The sequence below is a fragment of the Equus przewalskii genome, chromosome 2, assembly GCF_037783145.1.
Source record: "Equus przewalskii isolate Varuska chromosome 2, EquPr2, whole genome shotgun sequence".
NCBI classification, from domain to species: domain Eukaryota; kingdom Metazoa; phylum Chordata; class Mammalia; order Perissodactyla; family Equidae; genus Equus; species Equus przewalskii.
Window position 1 is genome coordinate 17,719,411 of NC_091832.1, and position 23,938 is coordinate 17,743,348.

At 37.0% G+C, this 23,938-nt stretch overlaps 1 protein-coding gene across 4 annotated transcripts in view; it reads right to left on the reverse strand.

The window, feature by feature from the left end:
- The window catches only part of RLF (RLF zinc finger), a 72,124-nt gene that overhangs the window by 12,936 nt on the left and 35,250 nt on the right, over positions 1-23,938 (reverse strand). Inside the window, exons 5-7 of one of the 4 annotated variants that reach the window (XM_070610051.1) lie at positions 21,533-21,621; positions 20,812-21,014; positions 1,366-1,502 (exon numbers count right to left, since the gene is read on the reverse strand). In XM_070610051.1, the coding sequence (XP_070466152.1) occupies positions 1,366-1,502; positions 20,812-20,973 (299 nt within the window). In that variant the 5' untranslated portion in view covers positions 20,974-21,014; positions 21,533-21,621. The remainder of the gene's footprint in view (positions 1-1,365; positions 1,503-20,811; positions 21,015-21,532; positions 21,622-23,938) is intronic. The other 3 variants (XM_070610050.1, XM_070610052.1, XM_070610053.1) reach the window with 3 other exon arrangements.

Here is a 23,938-nt window from a genome sequence, read left to right on the forward strand (position 1 = left end):
GCTATTTAACAGTCTTTTTATTTATATCATCTCTTTTTTGGTTTCTTAACAAAATGCCCACAATGATTATTACAAAATATATTTAAGTCCCTATCCCACTATTTCCTTTCTCACAGGACATATAACTCTGGCATAGTGGACTTAGTGGCAGAGGACTGAAATCTGAATTCCAGCCATGTGCCAAGAAACCACATAGAAAAAAAGCACTGGATTAGGAGTCAAACACCCTGGTCTTGAATCGAAGCTCTACCACTTTAGCCTTGAGACCCTGGGCAATCACAAGACTTCTCAGATCCCTCTGATCCTCCACTGCCTCATCTATACAATGATTATTATGAGGATTGGGTGAGATAATTTACAGTACAAAAATAATATTTCTATATACAATAGTAAACATAAAGAAATACAGTAAGATACAAAATGCTAATAACGATAAAACTACATAAATACACAGATGCTCCAGAGGGAGATCAATGAGGTCTGAAGTACACAAAAGGTTTTACTATAAACAAAATGCTCATTTCCAACTTCAAGTCATCCTTAGGTTCTGAAATATTCAAGGTTCCTCTAACCAAGATTATGCTAATCCAATCCGTTCTTTGAATTAAAGCTCAAATACTACCTCCTCTCTGACACCTTTCTTAAAACACTGGTGTACAGTGAGCACCTTTCACTATCTCATATAGCATTATCCCCACCACTCATCTCATACTTATTGACAGAGTCTTGCATTTTAGAGATTTCCTGTGTATCAGGTTTGTCCCTCTGGCCTAAACAGAATCACTACCATCAGAATGAGAGAATCATGGGTTACAATTACTGTTTCCTTTTTAGCAACTAAGTACTCTGTAAGCAAACAAGATATAAACTGAATTAAAACCAAAACAATGCACTTCTGCTATACAGTACGAAAATTGCAAAAGATTACTATTCAAATGGATTTCCTTCTCTAGTGCAAGACTGACCTAGAAACCTAGATAATTAGTGGGTTTCCAAATAAGAGGGGGAAAGTGACTACCAGAAGATATGATAAATGTAAAGGAAAACAACATAACACCAATTTGTCTCATATTGCCATAATTTTATCTTAAAAGACGACAACATATATTGGAGTTAACAGACAACCCTCTTTGGAATGGTTAAGAGGAGCTCAAACTTTTTACCCTTTATGTTTTGAACTCTTCTGGAAAAGATTAAACCAATAACATCTTTAATTAAATAGTTTAGCTTGTAAGCGAGATTTAATTCACCTTATCATTTAATTTGCTTAGACTTCAAATTTGAAACAAACCAATGTTTTACACAAATCCTAAATGCTATACTATGTACTCACAAATAAAGGGAATAAAAACTAAATATACTTACCAAGAACAATATACACTTGCAGTTTGGAGCTGCTGGGTAAGGTAAGTCGTACAAAGAACAAATGCTGTGTTATCCTGACCCTCGGATTCCAGATTACATATGATGTCTAGTACTTCCTTGCAGTCGACCTTTGCAATCTATCAAAAATGAGATGACTAAGTCAAAAGGAAAATGGTGACTTTCCTGTAAACTCTGTTATATAACGTGAAGCTTCTTTATAACGTTTTCTATCTTTGATAACTGATGAGGCAAGAATTAGAAGGAAATAATTTCCTTCTATTATCTAACAGCTGAGTCTTCTGGAATGACTATTTCATATAGGCAAATATTAAATGGAGAAGAGAATAGATGCTATAAGGAAGTTTCACTGAAGTCCCAACACAGATAAAAACATTTTTGTACAGTTTTAAAAAAATTACTCATGAACACTGCTACCATATAAATGAGTTGAATTATGCGTAGTAACGTCAGGTTATTTTCACCTGAAGTACCTCATCTTTTTTTTGTTTTTCCTTTCTTTCTTTTTCCATTTTATTCCAGTCACTCTAGTCACAGATAGAAAAATACAAGGCTTACCCTTACTGCCAGTAGGGCTAAGGGAGGCCTGCTGAGAAACTGATTTAAATACAACTGCTGTATTAACATATCATTTTCTCATATAATTAAGGAAAAAATCTTTTGCATAACTGAATTTTTCAAACTAAACACTTTTAGAAACACATCTTTTTCATCTACACTATTCATAGAAATCTTAAAAAAAAATACCTCTGGGGAAATCAGCAGAATTTCCTAGGGGTCTTTTTGTATACTGGTAAAATAGGAGAATAAGAGCTCTAACGACTCCCACTCTCTATTTTATCACTTCTCTGTCAGAATAGGAAGAACATAATCTATTTCATGACTGTGTCAGCATTAGAAATGTCAATTATACCAGGAACCAAATATACAAAACAATAATTTCAGGACAAATGAGGTATGTGGAGTTTAGCTCATCTCTTCCAAAGTGCCATGCAGTTCTAATTTTAGTCACACCCTTAGGTAGTCACAGAAAGACTTCTTTCAAAGCTTAGCTCAAAGGCGATTTTCCTCTCAGAATCGTTCTAACTTCTAAGACCATGTTAGAATTCCTGTCAAAAACTCTACTCTCAAATTCCTCCTTTGCAGCATTTATCACAACTGCAATTCAACCATTAGTTGAACAACATATTAGCATCTGTCTTCTCTGCTAGAATATAAAATCCATGAGGTCAGGGGCTACATACATCTTTTTCAATCTCAGCATTTATCAGCGTCTGGAACATAGAAGACAGTAAATAGGTGCTGATGAATAGAATGCATAAATCAAGTTTAATCAGGGTTAAAAAGTTTATGTTTACAAAGTGAACCCTTTACTATTCTGTGTTTCCTAATCTTTTCTAATACAATGAGATGACATAAGCAGTAGAGTGTAGTGGTTAAAACCAATTGTTCTAGAACCAGATTGTGCATATTCTCTTCTCAGCTCTATAGCTACTAGCTGTGTGACCCTGGATAAGTTACATAACTTCTCAGTAACTTAGTGCCTCAGTTTCCTCATCTGTAAAATGGGTGTAAGAGAACCTCCCTCCCTCACAGAGTTACTCTAAGAATTAATAATATGTTTTAGTACAGCATAGTGACTATAGTTAATACTGTATTGAATATCTGAAAGTTGCTAAAAGAGAGCAGATCTTAGAAGTCCTCATCACAAGAAAAAAAAACTGTAACCATGTATGGTGATGGATGCTAACTAGATTTATTGTGGTGATCATTTCACAATACATACAAAGATCGAATCATCATGTCGTACACCCGAAACTAATATAATGTTATATGTCAATTATACCTCAACTTAAAAAAATGTAGTATGTGCGTCTATTAAAGTCACAGCTCAGTTTTAAAATAATGTTTTTAAAAGGATTAGCAAATAGGCAGCACGTTAAAAGTGCCATTAAAAATTGTTTTTGTGAAATATATAAATTTTAAAAAGTGAACCTTAAGAATACTAGAAAGCATTTCAAAGGATCACTCTCAGATGTAATATCACTCGATGCAAATTTATATCTAATGAGTACTGGGAGGCAAAGTAAAGTTGCTAAAGCTTAAAACATAAAGTTAAATTCAGTTTTCAGGGGAAAAAAAAAGACCTCATCATACATTATGAAGATAAAATTTTACTGATGCCCTAAACAACCACGTCCTCATCCCTAGCTGAATGAATCAGAAGCATCATCCAGAGAGGAAATGCCCACCACATGGCCACTTAAAACTGCACTGACTGAAGGACCAAAATGAGAATTCCATTGCAAGTGAAAACAGCTGTTCCAGAGGAAATACCGCCTACCATCCATGCCATGTTAAAGTTCCTGTCAAAACCCGAGAATTCTAAAATTTGATTTTGACAGCAATATAACATCTCCAAACTGAGAAACAGCACAAGAAACTCTCTAAACCACACACATAAATTAGAAAGGAAATAACATACAACTTGCATTTCTAGAACATTTTTTATCCTTTTCAAATAACTTTTATTATATTATCTCATTTTATCAACACGATAAATCTGTAAGATTAGCAAGGCAGGAAACATTACTTTTACTTCACAAATAAAAAATGAGCCTAAGGGGACCAGCCCAGTGGTGTAGTGGTTAAGTTTGTGTGCGCCATTTTGGCGGCCCAGGGTTCACAGGTTCGGACCCTAGGCATGGACCTGCACACCACTCATCAAGCCATGTTGTGTCAGTGTCCCACATACAAAAAATAGAGGAAGACTGGCACAAATGTTAGCTCAGCAACAATCTTCCTCAAGGAAAAAAGGAAGACTGGCAAAAAATGTTAGCTCAGGACCAATCTTCCTCACAAAAAAAAAAAAAAAAGAAAAAGAAAAAGGAGGGCCTATGAAGAGAGTGTTTCTTGTCTCAAGTCATTTTGGGAAATAATCAGAAGTAATAGTAAACAAAATGAAAAACTAATCTCATGTTGTTTTATTCCTATGGAGAAGCCTTTACATTTTAAAAGGGTATATTTCAGAGATGTACAGGCTTTCATCTTTTGGAAAGAAAGTGGTAAGAAAAAAGGGACAAAAGTGAAGAAAATTAGAAATATACATTTCAAGTAAAAATTCTTTAACCTAAAATGATGGGGGAGGAAGGAAATGATAGGAAAAATCTGGATGAGTTTATAAGGTATATATAGTTTTATTATTTCCATTTATTACAAATACTCTACAGATGATCACTAACAGTTAGTGCATATTAGGCCTAAAGAGCCCCGCCTCCTCTCCCCTGCTCAGCCAATTCTTCTCATCCTTCAAAATCCAACTGAAACTCTGTTCATTAAGAAGTCTTCCTTCAGAAGACTGCTCTAGCACCCAATGATGTGTCTTGCCCTGCTCTGAATTCACAGCATCTCCTCAACACTTCTATTTGGGCTATTTTTTCTTCTTCTTTGGGTCAACTTTTGAACTAGTGACTCACACTGGCCTTTACCATTCATTTCACTTTTTTGTGCTTGTACTTTGGTCTCCAACTAGACTACAAATTCTTTGAGGACAAGAACACAGTCTTATAAATGATATCCAAAATCCTCTGTGCACAAAATCTCTCAGGAAGGAAAACAGCCACATTAAAATGTTTATATCTGTCAAAGCAGCGCTATTTACTAAGTACCTGTACTATGCTAAATACAGGCAATACAAGCCAACCTGATTTTTGCCCTCATGGAACTCACAGTCTAGTCAGGGAAAATAAATAAGGAGGCAGGCAATTACAAAGAATAACAATGTACGTTAAATGCTACACAGGGGGCAGTATATAGCATATTCTTCAAATACCTTTGGTAAGAAAAATCTACCCTAAATCTGGAGGATTGAAAACAACTTCCTTGATGAAGTCACAATTAAGATGAGAATTAAGGAATGAGTAGGAATAAGCCATGGGGAAAGGTAGAGCAAAATACAAAAATTGTTCCAGACAGGGAGAAAAACACATGCAAGGGCCTAACGCGCGAGAGTGTGCATAATATCAGAGGAACAGAAATATATTATCTCAATACAGCTAAGGGTAACACAGCAGTATTGTTGGAGCATCAATCTAGGGAGTTCCTAACAGGGAAGCACTTTCGTTCTTCCAGTATCTCAGTGCCTTCTGAGTCTACCATAGGGATGCTGATAACCATACTCTCACACTGGCCTAATCTCTCTACTAACTTCTCAAACTTCACCTCAACTTTCTCAAAGTGTTACATATTTTGTAGTAAACTTAAAATACTAAAATTCTTTTAGTTTGTGCTTAGTATTGCAATTTACCTGACATTTAGAACACCACTATATGCCTGATAATGAAGTTTCTAAGTGGTCCATAACACCTAAGCATGGTATCTTACACACATTTTTATTATCCATTTACATGATTGTTTTACTTCCATCAAGGTATCTATTGAGAAAGTAGGACTAGTTTATGGTGGTGTTTTTGTACAACCTTCCAATTCTATAACACATTTACTTCACATGCACTTATTTAGGCTAATAACACAGAAACGTCCTTCTAGACTTATTTTCCACTTTCATTTAAGTGATAATTAAAAAAAAGCTGATCATTTTTACAAGTGAAGAAACTGAAGCCAGAGTTTCTTTAGTCTGTTATCTGCCCCTCCTTATAGACTCTAACTCCCTTGAAAGCTGGTACGATATTTTCCTTTTTTTGGAAGATTAGCCCTGAGCTAACTGCTGCCAATCCTCCTCTTTTCGCTGAGGAAGACTGGCTCTGAGCTAACATCCACGCCCATATTCCTCTACTTTATATGTGGGACGCCTACCACAGTGTGGCGTACCAACTGGTGCCATGTCTGTACCCAGGATCCAAACCGGCAAACCCCGGCCTGCCAAAGTGGAATGTGTGCACTTAACCACTGCACCACTGGGCCAGCCCCTGGTATGGTATTTTATTTCATACTTTTATCTCCCTTAGTGCCTGCTTCAGAATCTCTGCATGACAAATAAGCACTCAGTTAAGATTTTTTTAACTGAAGAGAATCTCAGCATGTGACCCCAAATACTTGTATTTTCTTGAATACAGAGAAGAAAGAGGTATGACAAAGAAATAAAATTAAGTAAATAAAAAGAAAAATCCAGGTAAATTAAAATGACATACTTTTAACACCTCACTAATAATATAATATAGTTACACTACTTGTCCTCAACCTTTTGTAATAAATAGCTTAAGACCACACTAAAAATCAAATATATGCCACAAAATACTCTTCAGCTAAAGTAAATTAAAATGAAGGTCACTGACAAGCTTTTGAGAATTTCAGTGAGTATCTAGAAAATACCTTGTACCTGGATAGGGAATCAAATAATTTTTTTGTTCTTAAACATGATTCCTATCCCTGGAGTTTACTATGGAGTTTACTATCCCATGGAGTTTCCAGAGCCATTAAGACAAGTAGGACACATGCATCAAATAATTAAATCTTTGTTTATTATCCTTATCTTATCAACTAGCATATATGTTCCATGAGGGCAAAAGTTTGTTTCGTTCACCATTGTATCTTTAGGGTCTACAACAGTGTCAGGCACATGGGGGAACATCAATAAATATTTGTTGGAATGAAAGATAACTACAAGATAAATAACTTAGTGGTCACCAAATGGCAGAATGAATAAGCGGGACAGATTGAAGACAAGAAGAACGTGGACTGGAGTAAGCAAAGAAGTCTCCGAGGAAAACAGCTCTTGGGGGATATCAGGGTCTCAAAAAAAGATGCCAGAATGAGCAAACTAATAAATGTGAGAGTAATCATGGCGTGTGTGTGTGAGGGGGTGGGGGGTGGCGGGTAGGTTATCTGATGTAACTGTAAAGAGTGATATTTACCACCTAGCTGGCAGTCCGTGAATGAAAGGTTGAATCAAATAAAGTTAGAGACAATGGAAGATATCCTGAATAAGGCCATGCCATAGAGTTCTCCAGTTTCACAGTACACAAAGGTAACCAGCTAAGGAGGTTAGTGGGGACTAAAATTCAGTCTGCTTGCCAAGCCCTAAGTGTTGGCATGGGGTTTTTCCTCTCAGAAGAAGGGAGACCTCTGAAAGGCAACCATGTGAAAAGGGGCATAATGGAGCATGGTATTTTTTGCTGATTTCAATAAAGGTACCATGTGAGCTAATGACAGTAGGAGACTGGAAGACATGAAACTCATCGTTTGGGTTTTATGGGGAATCAGTTTGCTGTTGTTGTTTCTTTTGGATACACATCTGAAAGGGATGACTTGAAATTAGTAATAGTTTTTAGTTTGATTACTTCTATTTATTAGATTTCTGATTATGAAAATATTTATAATCAAAAACCTGAAAAATACAGAGAATAAAAATTGTCCTTAGATCTTACAACTCAGTGATAACCAATGTTAACAATGTGGTGAGTTTTATTCCAGCATTTTGTCTATACACACTAACTGTACAGGATGGATTCAATATAAGACTACTGCAAATATGCACCTATTTTAAAGAAAGGTGAGATTGTGCTGGCTGTATATTCCTTTGTTTCCCGTAATGTTCTGCTGTAACTTAAGTGAGAGTTTTTGTCAGCCCACAAGATAAACAGGAGAGGGTAAGAAGACTGTAGAGACAGAAGAGCAATAAGGAGATGTGAAGAAACAAAAGCAGTGGAAAGGTAATAAAGATGATGATGATAATGTTTCTAACTCATCCAGCATTCCTATATGCCGAGCACTGCTCTACAAGCTTACATAAACTATTACATCTTCACAATAGCTCTACAATATAGGTACACTACTGTCACCCCCTTTTGCAGATTACAAAACTTGAGGCACAGAGAGGTTAAGTAACTTGCCAAAGGTTATACACGTAGTAAGAGGCCCAGGATCTACCCCAGCCAGTCTGGCTGCAGAGTCCATACTCTTAGTCACTATAATATATTGAGATGTTTTAACAGTAGAATTGACAATATATTATGACTAAACAGAAAGGAAACTGTATACCTTTGGTTTTCCTCAAGTGTGTGTTCCTTGAAGACAAGGAATGCTGATTATTTTATTTCGAAGGGTAGTCAATAAACATCTACTGTACTGAAATGAATGGAAAGTGAGCAGAACTAGCTAAGAACTTAGAAGCATCTGAAAGACTACTCAGGATCATTCATTCCACACCATGTTCTCACCTTAAGCCTCTTCCAAATCCTAAACAGTTCCCTCAGATCTTTCCTAATTAAAATTTACTTCATAACAAAAGTCTGATAAACTTAATGATACAAAAGTACAAATCATGCATAAGCACTATCAATGGCATTTGAATTTACCAGTATCAAAACTTTCAGGATAAAGGCACGAAGTGGCTAATGCTGGAAACTCAGGTAGGAAAGATGAAAACGTACCACCTTACCCTATGAATTTTATACATAATGGTTACAAACCTCCCTGCCAACCCTAATGCTGAATAAGGAATAAAAACAAAGAGTTGGATTTGACAAGATTAATGCCTGAAAATTCTCCTGTGGCAAAGCACTTAGAAATCATGGATAAAACCTAACAAATGTCTTTTATAAATGCATAGCTGAACACTCAACAAAGTAAAAGAAATCACTAAGAGGAAAAAAATGTTTAAGTCTAACTAGAGAACTACCCTAACTCACCAGATCGTTGCTAATTTCACTAAGAGGTTTGGATTTTACAAGTTGTGGATAAGAGATTAAAAGGTAAGTTTAGTTTGCTCTTCTTTATCTAGTACTTTAAGGTAGATGGTTAGGTTATTAATTTCAGATCTTCCTCTTTTTTTAAATTGAGATAACACTGGTTTATAACATTATGTAAATTTCAGGTGTACACCATTATATTTCAACTTCTGTACAGACTACATCGTGTTCACCACCACAAGTCTAGTTTCCATCTGTCACCATACAAGAGTGCCCTTTTGCCACCCCTCACCCCCATTCCCCTCTGGTAACCACCAATCTTTTCTCTGTATGTGTTTATCTTCGACATATGAATGAAATCACACAGTATGTGTCTTTCTCTGATTTTTTTCGCTTAGTGTAACACCCTTAAGGTCCAGCCATGTTGTCACAAATGACAAGATTTCTTTTTTTTATGGCTGAATAGCACTCCAGTGTGTGTGTGTGTGTGTGTGTGCGCGCGTGTGTGTGTACATATACACGTCTTTATCCATTCATCCATCAAAGGGAACTTAGGTTATTTCCAAGTCTTGGCTATTGTGAATAATACTGCAATGAACATAGAGGTGCATGTATCTTTTTGAATTAGTGTTTTTGTTTTCTTTGGATAAATACCCAGAATTAGATAGCTGCATCATATGGTATTTGTATTTTTAGTGTTTTGAGGAATCTCCATACTGCATCAATTTACATTCCTAATAGCAGTGTACAAAGGTTCCCTGTTCTCTACATCCTCTCCAACACTTATTTCTTGTTTTATTAATAATAGCCATTCTGACAGGCATGAGGTGATAAGAGATCGTCCTTCATCCTTCCTTTTTAAGATTGACATTTTACAACTATAAACTTCCCTCTAAGCATTGCTTTAGCTGCACCCCATTAACTTTAGCATGTTGTGCTTTCATCATTCATCTCAGTGTACTTTATAATTTCTTGGGGTTTTTTTTTTGATCCATTGCTTGAGAAGGTATGTTTAATTTTCACATATTTGTGAATTTCCCAAATTTCCTTCTGTTACTGATTTCTAATTTCATTTCATTCTTGCCAAAGAATATACTTTGTATGATTTCAATCCTTTTAAATTTATCAATGTTTGTTTTGTGGCCTAACATATGCTCTATCCTGGAGAATGCTCGATGTGCATTTGAGAAGAATGTATACTCTGCTGCTATTGGGTGGAGTATTCTATAGATGTCTGCTAGATCTGGTTGGTTCATAGTGTTGCTCTAGCCTTACATTTCCTTATAATCTAGCTGGTCTATCCATTACTGAAAGTGAGGTGTTAAACTCTCCAACGACTATATGTCAATTGTCTATTTCCCCCTTCAATTTTGTCAGCTCATGTCTTTTGGGACTCTTGTTCCTCAGACTAGATAATCTCAACTAACCTCCTTCATTCAAGTTTGCTGATTCTTTCTTCTGCTAATTCAAATCTAATGTTGAGCCTCTCTAGCAAATTAATTTCAATTATTGTACTCTTCCACTCCAGAATCTCTATTTGGTTCTTTTTAAATAACTCCCATTTCTTTACTGCTATTCTCTATTTATTGAGACATTGTATACTTTCCTTTAATTCTTTAGACGCAGTTCTCTGAACATACAATTGCTCTTCATTATTTGCAGATTCTGTGTGTACAAATTAGCCTACTTGCTAAAATTTCTTTTTAACCCCAAAATTCATTACTCACAGTGCTTTCACAGTCATTCATGAATATGCACAGAGCAGCAAAAAATTTGAGTCTCCTGATGTGCATGTCCCCGGCTAAGATCAAACAAAATGATGCTCTGCCTTCTTGTTTCAGTTCTCATACCGTAACAAGCATCTTTTTCACGTTCTACTTAGTGCCACTTTTTTTGGATCTTCCATGCTTTTCATTGGTGATTTTGCTGTTTAATACAGCACCCAAGTGGGGCCTGGTGGTGTGCTGGTTAAATTTGCACACGCCACTTCAGCAGCCCTGGGTTTGCAGGTTCGGATCCCAGGCGCAGACCACACACCACTCATCAAGCCATGCTGTGTCAGTGTCCCACATATAAAGTACAACAAGACTGGCATGATGTTAGCTCAGGGACAATCTTCTTCAAGCAAAAAGAGGAAGACTGGCAATGGATGTTAGCTCAGGGTCCATCTTCCTCACAAAAATACCAAAACAAAACAAACAGCCCCCAAGTGTAGTGTAGCAGTGCTGTCTAGTTTTACTAAGTGCAAGAGGCTATGATGTGCATTAAAAGAAAATATATTTGTTAGATAAGCTTCATTCAGGCACAAGTTACAGTGCTGTTGGCTGTGAGTTCAATATTAATGAATCAACAATATAAACATGGTGTCGTTAAACAGAAGCACACATAACCCAAGGTTATGTATTGATCAGCTAACAAAAATGTTGTGACCAGAGGAACCTAACATTGTACTTCCCCTCAGAGCAATGGTTTCAGTATTTGCTAATTCATTGTTTCCAGTGACTATATAAAACATAACTACCACAAATAACAAGAATTGACTTATTTGTAAAAGCTGATTTAAAGCCCTGTCGAAGGGGTTAATTTCCAAAAAATATAAAGGACACATACAACTCAACAACAAAAAACAAACAACCCGATCAAAAAATGGGCAGAGGATACGAACAGATATATTTCCAAAGAAGATATACAGATGGCCAACAGGCACATGAAAAGATGTTCAACATCACTAATCATTAGGGAAATGAAAATCAAAACTACAATGAGATATCACCTTACACCTGTCAGAATGGCTTTAATTACCAAGACAAAAAATAACAAATGTTGGAGAGGATGGGGAGAAAACGGAACCCTCACACACTACTGGTGGGAATGCAAACTGGTAGAGCCACTATGGAAAACAGTATGGAGATTTCTTAAAAAAATTAAAAATAGAAATACCTTATGCTCCAGCTATCCTACTACTGGGTATTTATCCAAAGAACAGGAAATCAACAATTCAAAGATATTTATGCATCCCTATGTTCACTGCAGCATTATTCACAATAGCCAAGACACAGAAGCAGCCCAACTGCCCATCGACTGATGAATGGATACAGAAGATGTGGTATATATACACAATGGAATACTACTCAGCCATAAAAAAGGATAAAATCATCCCATTCGCAACAACATGGATGGATCTTGAGGGTACTACGTTAAGCGAAATAAGCTGGACAGAAAAGACAAACACTGCATGATTTCACTCATATGTGGAAGACAAACACAAGGATAATAAGAACAGATTAGTGGTTACAAGAAAGGAAGGGAGTAGTGGGTACAAGTGATAGGGGTAAAGAGGCACATACGTATGGTGACATAAAAATTAAGACTCCTGGTGGTGAGCACAATGCACTCTATATAGAAACTGATACATAATAATGTACACCTGAAATTACACAACGTTATAAACCAATATGACCTCAATAAAATAACTGAAAAAATAAACAAAGTCCTTTGTCTACTAAGCCCAACATCTGTGTGTCCTTAGGAACAGTTCTATTGGCTGCTTTTTTCCCTGTGTATGGACTATCACATTTCCTTATATGGTAAGTAGATATTTTAAACAATATATTATGGCAAATGTGGAAATCAGACTCCCCCACCTCTTCAGGGTTTGTTAGTGTTACTATTTGTTTGTTTAGTGATTTTCCTGGAATAATTCTGTAAAGTCTGTATTGTCTGTCATGTGTGGCCACTATAGTCTCTGTTTGGATAGCTTAATTGTCAGCGACATATTCAACATATTCAAGAAATCTACTTAAATGCCTTGAACAAGTGTATATCTCTGCTTTTGCCAAGCAGCTCTGTTTTGTGTGTTGGGCACGCCTTCAATATTTCAGTAGCCAGTTTCCAACTCTGCCTTACCTTTCACTTCCTACTTGTGCAGCACCTCAAGGTAATCAAGAGGTGAGTAATTGGAGCCTTCTCAGGTCATTCCTTGGCAGATACACAGACCTGTACATGTGTGTTGCTTTCCAGAGCCCTTGGAATATATCAGAGGTTTTCAAAGTCCCCTATGGACATCCCATATCCCAGTTTTTCTCTTCAATCTTTTTGGCCAGTCTCTGACTGGTAATGCCTCCTCAGACAACTGTCATGTTAAGCAATCACCGTTAATTGTTTTTGAAAATGCCCTGGGCACAGAGCTTTTGGCAGAGGGAGCTCTGAGTCAAATAAAGACAAATCCTGAGGAGGGAGCTTTTGACAAAGTTGCCAGATAGGCCAAATAGTGACAATTCTCTGGGCAATTTGTAGAATTCCAAAACCATTCTGCTTCCTCTGGTGGCTGTCAGGCTGCTGGTTTTCACAGTCACCATAGTTTTGAGGCTGTTTGTTTTCAAGCCTGGGGAGAGGGAGATGGGAAGTAGGGCAAGGTAAAATGTCACCAAACTCACTGCTCTTACTGATATCCATCAGTTTTTCTTGAATAAAACCTCCTTGGATTCTGGTAAGCCTTTATTTAACTTCCAGAGTTCTCAAAAAGTTAATCTCATTCATTCTCTGGTTTCAAATGCTGATGACTTGGAACTCTTAATTTCCAGCTCCGACCTCTCCCCTAAGTCTCACATTGTGTGAATACCGTCTGCTCCCTGGTGTCTTGTTTACCTTTGTATCCCCAGTGCCTAGCAGTGTCCTCTAATGAATATATGTTAAATGACTGGAAGGACATCTATTTTATTTCTTACATTAACACGTAAAACTAAAATAATCTTAAAATAAAATGCCTAATATTACCTAAAAAAAAGAAAAGAAAAAAGATCACGTTGGCTATTGTAGAAAATGAACTGTGAGCACAAGAACAGATGCAATTAGAAGACTTTCATAATAATCAGCAAATTAAACATCAATGGTACGACAGGGGCCAACTAACATAAAAGAAGGTGGGTAGAGGCAGCCTATCTGTCTTCCTAAGTTATTTTCATGCTTCGGCTACCAGGGTAAACTAGCATTCAGGTCAGTGCCATTACTGGAATATTTTATCATTTACCTTTCTCTAGAATAGTGATTTTCAATCTAGTATTTTCCTGATCAGTCTGAGATGTAATACAAATAATTTGCTCCTAATAACAGATTTTAAAAACTGAAGCTGGTAAATATTTTTTCAAAAAGGAATCAAGGTGGATTTAAGGTTATCCATATAAGCTTCACCACACTTGCAACTTTGAGTAGGAGAATGGTGGAAGTTAAGAGTCTACCTTTGGGAGAATCGTCCCTGTTAGGTTCATAGACATGACCTGAAAAAAAAGCTGTGCTTCCAATCGCCTTCTTTTAAACTGTAGCAATACCACAGACCAGCACTATGCTATCAAATGGTCACCTGTATGTTTCTTAAAGAAATAAACGGTCATTGATGTTTCTAATTAAACCCTCTGACTATGTGTATCTGAGAGCAGCCTGAAATGTCCTAGTGAAGTCTTGAAAATGATGTGTCTGACTAACTCTCCATAATGATCCCTCCAGCGTAATCACACATCAACCAGAATACCCATACATAACCCATGAAAGGCAGACTAGAAGTGAGATCCAGATACATACTACCTCCTGGGAAGATGTCTCTTCAAAGCTATTTAAAAGAACTCTGCTGTAGGAGATGAAATGTTTATTAGGCAAATCTTCAATTTTTTCACACAGCCTTTCTACCTTCAGTGCAATTTTTGAGTGTACATCTCATTCCCCATATGACCATAAGAATAAAGTAAAATTATTTAGATTTTAACATTCAATTTAATTATACATTTTGTTGTTATTCCTTGTTCAGGATCCATTTTAATCTTGATTCTTATTTAAGCTACACCTGGAATTTCTATGCTTGTTTACTTTTTCTTCCAAATTGAATTCCCAGTGGGTCCTGTTTGAATGTATTTGCTCTGTTTATCATTTATACCTAGTGACGGTGTTAATTCCCAACAGTGTTACACTGGTGGGTAGATTAGGTCCTGTTTTCTTTTCCTTTCCCCATCATGAGAAGAAACAAGTCTCTGCTACTGTGTCTATTAACCACATTAGACACTGAAGATGTAGTTCACTTAGGGATCGACAGAAATGGACCTTACTTAACTATGCCAAAACGCCTGCTGACAGATTTCTTGGCTCTTCATAATAACAGAAGTGCTTCATGTTTAAAACATCATTATCCTTCATCATATGTGTGGAAAACTTGATCTTTGCAAAGATTTCCTCTTTCAGTAATGAAAAAATATAGGAAACATCCACTTGGGACACTAGGCCATGGCCAGGTCTCTCTCATATGCAAAATTAAAATCCTCTCATACGTAAAACTTAACAGCAGTGTCATGCCATCGCATTCAATTCTAAATGAAGTATTTACAACCTAAAACTCAAGGATTCCACTGAGTACTAAATTTTGGGTTTTGAATTTTGGCTTTCAAGCTGACCTCATCAATTAATCTTAATTGTATGTGTCTGGCTAAATCTTCCCCAACAGAGGTTTCCCATTACACACATCCATTACTGCGATACCCACAGGTGCCAACATACAAGTACTTTTATTCCCAGCTGTTGCTCAAGTTAATTTGACTTCGCTCCTGAACTGAGCTGAAGTAAATAGCAAAAAGTGTGTATAAATCTACCTTAGAACATATGCTGATTTTAAACTCCAATTAATGAACATCTAGTGATTCATTAGTACTTTTCCAAAGCAAATTGTAAAGATTCTCTTTAATTCTGTTCTCACTTGCAAAAGGAAACATCACTGGATAAGAGAGTAATTACGATGGTACCAGTGTTCCTTTTTAAAATAATTTTATGGATGTGTGTTAAGTGTTTTTGCATTGATATATTTAACAAATTAATCCCAAACATTATAAAAATGTTTTAAATCCCACCTATACATGTATAAGTATGAACGGCATGATATACCACCAAGATGCTTCCTATTAGAACATGGCTCATCAGTGTTTACCAACTAGAAATACGTTGTACAGTGGAAGAGGGCTGGCCAGGCAGCCAGGAGATCTGTGTTCTAGCTTGGGCTTGGACTCCATAAGTAGCTTAATGCAGGTAGGGCCTTGGAAACATTACCATCTTGGCCTTAGTTTCAACACTGATAAAACATGGAGGGTTAAACTAAATGTTATTTAGTGGTTGTAATACACTGGAAAATCTGATCCTCGTAGAGCAGGGGTCAGCAAACATTTTCGGCAAAGGGCCAGACAGAAAATATTTTCAGCCTTGCAGGCCAGGTGGTCTCTGTTACAGCTACTTAACTCTGCTGTTATAGAGCAAAAATAGCCATAGACAATAAACAAATAGGCATGACTGTGTGCCAGTTAAACTTTATTTACAAAAACAGTTAGTTGGGTGGATTTGGCCCACAGGCCACAGTTTGCCAACCCCTGTTGTAGAGAATCAAATCACATTTCCTATAGTCCAGTGTCTTGCAAACTTAACAAATTTGTTGAAAGAAATTATATAACTTTAGGAAAAAATCCTGTTTTATTCACTTGTTATTAATAAACCAGGAAAGATCACGTAAAAAACAAAGCTGACTATCTTCCCATTCCCTCCCTTGCCATTCTAGTCAGTGGCAGAGCACCGCCATTCTTCCAGGCCTTATGAGTGTCTGGAAGGTATTTTTACACATCATCCTCTACTTTTGTCCTGTCAGCAAATCCTGTCTCTTCTCCTCTTGCTAACTCCAATCCCTTCTCCTAAACCTAAGGTATACTCTAAGATTCCTAAAACACTGTTTCACTCATTTCACTTCCTACCTTCAAAACTTTCCTAATTTCTAATGCATCAAATCTAAGCTCCAATGCATTGGAGTTCCCAAGGCCTTCCTTTTCCCCCAGGTATTATTTCTCACAAGACCTCAACACCCACTCTCTGCCCCAGGCAAGGTGTTCTCTAGTGGGTCCATGCAAAGTACACATTCATTTCTGTGCCTTTACTACCACAATTAGTTATCCTACAACCATTCCTTCTACCCATCCAAATCCCACCATTATTTCAAGGTACAACTCAAGAATCAATTTTTATAAAGCCTCATATGCCAGTCTACAAAGACAGTTTCTATGTGTACACTTCTACTGAATTTACGGGCAGTACCATATAGCTTAGTACTTATCTTCCTATAACTGTTTCTGAAAACCAAACTAGGCCATACATACTCCTCTGTATTTGCCAATGCCTAATACAATGCTAGAAACAAAACACGTATCAAATAAACAAAGGCTGAGAGATTAAAGGAAGACTTAGCTGGTAATGTCACAGGATGAAAAGGAATCAAATTGAAGCTCTAAGATTTTTGCTTCTTCTGAATTCTTTGGCATATATCAGGTGGTGGGAATAACCATTACTACATCTTACTCTTATTAAGTTTCCCCAAAACAAAATAGTGCAGCAGTTATTAGAGGTAAGCAGTTTCTCATCTCCTTACCCTCCCCATGTAAATAAACAAATCAGCATAAAGGCTTACAGTTAGTCTCTTATGAATACCTACTATGTGGCTAAGTATTCCTCTACAATGCAGGGATATGGCAGTGAACCAACCTATGTCCCTGTCCTTATAAAGTTTTCAATCTAGTGGGAGGAAACAGAAAACAAGAAAATATGATGTCCAGTGGAAGTAGTAGTTAACATGTACTATAAGGAAAAAACAGATATAGTAAGGGGACAGAGAGTGATGGGGTCCATTTCAGACGCGTTTGAATATATCTATAATAATGACAGCAGATATTTATTGAAGAAAAATAGGAGAGAGTAAGGGGATGGGGTGTTATTTTAGATGGAAAAGTGAGAACGGCCTCTCTGATATGGCAATATTGAGGAGACGTGAATGATGTAAGGGAATGAGCCATTCAAATTATCTTGCTGGAAGGGTACTGCAGGTGGAAGGAATAGCAAGCACAAAGCTCTAAGGCAGAAAAACGCTTGGCTTGTTCAAAGAACAGCAAAGACAAGGTGGCTGGAGAGCAGTGAGCACTGAAGGTCAGAGGCAGTTAGAGAAGCAACCAGGGGCCATAACACATAGAATAAAGACTTCTGGATTTATTCTGAGGAAAATGACAGCTATTGAATGGTTTTGATCAAGGGAGTGACATGGCCTGACTTAAGTTTTAAAGAGATTATTCTGGCTACATTTGGGAGGAACAAAATGTAGAGGGCAAGACTGAAAGCAAGTACACCAGTGCGGAGGCTTCTGGATTCATCTTTGTATCCCCAATGCCTAAGACAGCATTTGGTATATAAATCCTTAGATATATACCACCTAGGATAATACTTATTATCCTGTATCTTTAATATAATATTAGTGATAGTATACCAAACTCAGGTTTGAATCTCAGCTTAACCACTTTAAGCTTCATAACCATGAACCTATTACTTAATCTGAGCCTCACTTTCCTCGCCAATAAAATGGGGCTACCTAAGAGTTGTGAGGATTAAATGTGACAATGTACATAAAGCATTTAGCATAGTGCCTAACATATAATAAGGACTCAAAAAAAAAAAAAAACAAACCAGTAGCTGGTTATTCACTACCTGCCCTGCCCCTACCACCTCCAACACTGAGAATATAGTTGGAAGGAAACTGACTTTATTCAGAAGAAAACTCATAAAAACAAAGCCCTAATATCAGGAGCTTAGCTGTGGGCATGTTAGGTTTGAGATGCTATCAGTAATACAAGTAGAGACAGTGATTAGGTAGTTGGATATATGAGTCTGGAGTTCAAAGGAGAGGACTGGGCTGGAAATAAAACATTTGGGATTCAGACCACATTTGGTAATCAAAGCCACTGAGTCTAGATGACATCACCAAAGGAGTAAGTGTAGATAGAAAAAGAGAGGACATGCAAGGACAGAGTCCTAGAGTATGGGAACATTTACTCATCAGAAAGATGAGGAGGAAGAGCAAGGTAGAAATGAGAACGAGCAACCAGTTAGGTAGACGGAAACCAGGAGAGTTTCCACAAGCCAAGTGGAAAAACTCTGTCAGAAGTTCAAAAGACAAAGTTAAGAAGTCAGATTCAGTAAAACGAAAATTGAGACATCATCATTGGATTTAGTGATGTGGTGGCCTGGCAGGGGTGAACGCCATATTAGAATGTGTTCAAGGAGAAAAATGTCAAACAGTAAATTCAGACAATTCACTCAAGAAAGTACACTGGAAAACCAAGAGGGAAATGGGGTGGCAGCTGGAAGGGGAAGTAGAATCTCAAGATTCTTTTTTAAAAATGGAAGACATAACAGCATAAACGCTGACGGGATGGTTACAGCTGAGGGGGAAACTGATGACACAGTAGAGAAAAGGAGAACTGCTGTCCCATTATCCTTGATGGAGCAAGAGCAGATGGGATCTGATGCAGAAGTCAGGGGGACTAGCCTTACCCAGAACAGATGTAGTTTATCCTTAGTAACAGAAGAGAAGGTGTATATGCAGAGATGCAGGTAGACGAATAGATGTCATGGAAGTAGCTTATGGAAATTCTCTTCCAACTGCCCGAATTTCCTCAGAGAAACAGGGAGAAAGTTCATCAATGGAGAGTGAGATGGGATAGAAGGTATTATAGCATAGGTTTGAAGAGAAAGGAAAAAGTATGAAATGGTAATCTAAGAGTGGGAGAGTGACTGAACTAAGGAAATACAATGTGACTGAATTAAAGTAAAATCCATTGGCAGATTTTTCTCCACCCAAGTTTAGTGCCACTGGTGCCGGTAAAAATATAGAGTAGGTGGAGATTTAGGGATAATCAGGATACTGGTTAGTCAAATAAGTACAATTAATTAAGGGAGAGACCAGCAGAGGAATTGAGTGTGTATGAAATGGAGCGATAACACTGAGTGACTATGGAAAAGCAGAGTACAGAGGGAAGTGAGTCCATAAGAAGGATGAGGGAGAGCGAAAGGTAACAGGATCAATAAGTTGTTGGTCTTGGTGGAGTCTGTATATTAAAGGAGTGAGGAGGAAAGACAGAGTTGCATATTTATAGGTGAAATTGTCATAAAAGTTTAAAAATTACTACAGCATAAAACCAGATCCTTGGGATCCCTACATTTAATAAGAAAATTCAGTGTAGAGGTAAAATGAGAATCCTTATGTCAGATCTGAACGACAGGGAAGAGAATTAAAGACGATGGAATAGAGCCTAGGAATTCCTCATTTTTCTCTGTATAATTTATCAAAAACTATTAGCGAAAACTAATTCCAACTTTTCTAAGGAAAACAATGATTCAGGTTAAAAAAAAAGGATGCAATCTGACTGATAAAATAGTTTTAAAAAAAACTCAATTACTTAATTATTTTCCATGATATCCAGTTTGTCCACTTAACCATTGTTCAAAACGTATTCATGGGTTCTAAAGTTCTATACTTCTCTGCTTACAGAGTTAAATGTATAAAGCTACTTAAAGTTAAGCGCCATTGTCTTTAGTTTATCCCTTGACACCAGTATTAATAATTTCTTCATTTCCCAAACACAGAGAAATCATTACTTTAAGAAGAAAAAACAACTTTCACGTTTAAAGATTTAAAAGCAAACCATCCCCCAAACACATAAACATCCATCTGCATATTCTTTAATTATCTACTTTTCAAATCCACCTACAACACATAACTTTATATTCAATCTGTTGAACAGTTAAATATACAACTAAAATAGTACTTTTCAGTAGCCTGAAAAAATGAGTCTTGGTTTTCATCCTGCTGTGCAATATTTATCAAAATCTATTAAATTCATAGTAAGTGTGAATGACAACAGCAGTTATCTGCTTTACTCACCTCCTTAATAGCATCTTCATTAGGGAGAATGGAACATAAGCATGTGATATACGCTTGCTGAAAGGATGACACATTTGAAATTTCTTTAGATTCTGCACACAGTTTTGATAAAGCAGTAGCCTGGGAGATACAGTTAGATTTCAACAGATGTTTTATTCGCATTTGGAGAAAGGAAGGACCCTCTTGTGCAATCAATTTATTGACTAAAAAAAGAAAAAAGAAAACAGTTTAACAAAACATGTCAAGGGTGTTCAGATGAAAGTTTGATATCTTTTGTTGTTGTTGATTTGTTTTTAGTGACTAAAAATTCCTTTGATATAACTGGGAAGTTTATTCTGGTCTCAATACTCATCCAATAGAGCAGAGCAAAATAAATTAATTTTGCTAATGATTCTCATATTACTTAGTAGTTTTCTTTTGAACACCAAAACTTTTAATAAAGCTACTAATATTTCACCAAAATGAATCATTTAACCTTCTCCTCCCTCACTTTCTGATAAGGACAGTAAGACATAGTGAAATGAACTATAAGCATAACAGCAAGAAAAAGAAGTAACCTATGTAATATTAAATACCATTGGAACACTGAGGAGGTACGAAGCTTTAAGCTGAGTGTTTTTATATACCTCTCATTTATTCTTCACACCACCACCAAGGCAAGTATTATTATCCCCAGTTTAAGGTTAGGAAAATGAATATTCAGAGAAATTAGGTAACTTGCCAAGGATTCCAAAGCCAGTGGTGCTCTTTCCTCTAAACCAGGCATTTCTCAAAGTGTATTCCACCGACCAAAACACCTGAGAGATATTCCTAGAAAAAAAAAGGATTCCTTGGTCAAATCTCTGAACAGTCCTGCAATAAAGAAAACTGTTCACTTTTATTTAACCCAATGTTTCCCAAACTGATTTGACCAGAGAACCCTTTTACGTATATTATCAGTACAATGTACTAATAATGTTCCTGATTCAGTACACACTTTGGAAAACGCTGCTCTGAGTAGTACTGAAGATTAAGCACCTGAGCACTGATTTGTACAGTGTTCTGGACAAGCCCTCGATTTATGAATAGTAGATACTCAACAAGCGGGTGATATCACTACATAGTATTATTTAAAGAACAGAGGTGAGAAAACTGCATGTCAAGACAAGTAGGGAGCAAATAAACTGCTTCAGGTACTGCTTCAGGTGGTTCATCTAAAATAGTGTTTCTCAAATATGAAAGTGTCTTCTGAATCACCTGGGGAACCTTATCAAAATGCAAATTCTAATTCAGTAGGTCTGGGATGGGACTAGAGATTTTTGCTTTTCTAAAAAAAGCCTCTCAGGTGATACCCATGCTGCTAGATCTGCAGGGGACATATGAAGTAGAAATCATTAATATTAACCATAAACCACTGAAGGGGAGGGGCACAAACCATTCACCCACTCTTAACTACACAGCAAAATCAACTGTACAGTTTTTAAAATTCTCTTTTTTTAAATAGGTAATACCACATTGGCACATCACACAAAATTCAAAAGGCACACAAAAAAGGGTAGAGTTGAAAGTTGCCTCCCCACTTGTGGAAGATGTGAGAAACTAATGCTGGATTCAGATTATACATGATGAAAAGCAAAATAAACCAGACAAAAAGAGCATGCACGCACACACACACAAGTTGTCTCCTTTCTACTCTGACTCCAGTCCCCTAGTCTCTCTCTCCAAGAAACAGTAACCATTTCCAATTTCTTCTTTATCCTTTCAGAAACATTCTGAGTACAGAAGACGTATTTCTTTACTCACTTAATATATCATACAGGTCATTCTATCATCACTGGACATTTACAGCTACTGCCATACTTTTAACAACTGAATAGTATTCCACTGTATAGATGTACTACAATTAATTTAAGCAATCCCCTGCTGGTACACTTGCAAGCTCTTTCCAATCTTTGGCAATGACCAATAATGCTACATTTTACAGCCCTGTACACAGGCCGTTTCACATATGCAGGACTGTATCTACAGATAAAATTCCTGGAAGCAGAACTGCTGCCAAATTCATCTCCAGAGATTGTACCAATTTCTACTCTCACTACTTACAGGTAGATAGTACACATTTCCTGCAGCACTTCAAAAGGGTCTGGATTCCAGAGCTCCAACTCTGGAGATTTTGATTTAGCAGGTGGAGCCTGGACTGCGGGGTGTGTGTGTTTGTTGTTTTGGTTTTAAATTCTGTAGATACTCTAATATGCAGTCAAGGTCAAAAAACATGGATGGAAAGCATCACTTTCACTTGCACTTCTCCATTTTAGTCCCACAAAATGAACTCACAATCACTATCTCCTACTTACATAGCTCCTCATTCTTACTTCTATTTTCCATAATGGTATTCTCTCAATCATACAGAAATGAAATTTTGGCATTATCTTTCCTTGTCAACTCCTTTCCTCAAGGATATCAACTCAGTTAGTATAACCAAGCAATTCTTTTTAAAACTCTCTCCAGCGGGCTGGCCCCGTGGCCGAGTGGTTAAGTTCGCACGCTCTGCTGCAGGCGGCCCAGTGTTTCATTGGTTCGAATCCTGGGCGCGGACATAGCACTGCTCATCAAACCACGCTGAGGCAGCGTCCCACATGCCACAAATAGAAGGACCCACAACGAAGAATGTGCAACTATGTACCGGGGGGCTTTGGGGAAAAAAAGAAAAAAATAAAATCTTTAAAAAAAAAAAAAACTCTCTCCAAACTAATTTGTCCATATTATTTCTCGCCAGCCCTACATCCTATTCTGCCTGACATCAGATTCTGTTCTGTGTATTTGCCCTACCAAGTTGTAAGCATTTTCACAAACCCCACACCTGCAAACAGGCATGTAATCTACACAACCCACCCCCTTCTAAATTCCCACAGCATTTTACTTCCTTCACCACACTTAGTTTTCTCTTTAAGTACAGTAACAAAGGGTTATAGAGTATAAAGGTTAAGATCTCAGGTTTTGAAATCACCAATCTGAAGTTGAATCATGACTCGCACACATACTAGCTATGAGACCCTTGGACAAATTAACTGACCTCTCTGAGCCTCTGGTTTCTTCATCTGTAAAAAGGTTTTGTAATATCCACCTCACAGAGGTGAAAAAATCATAA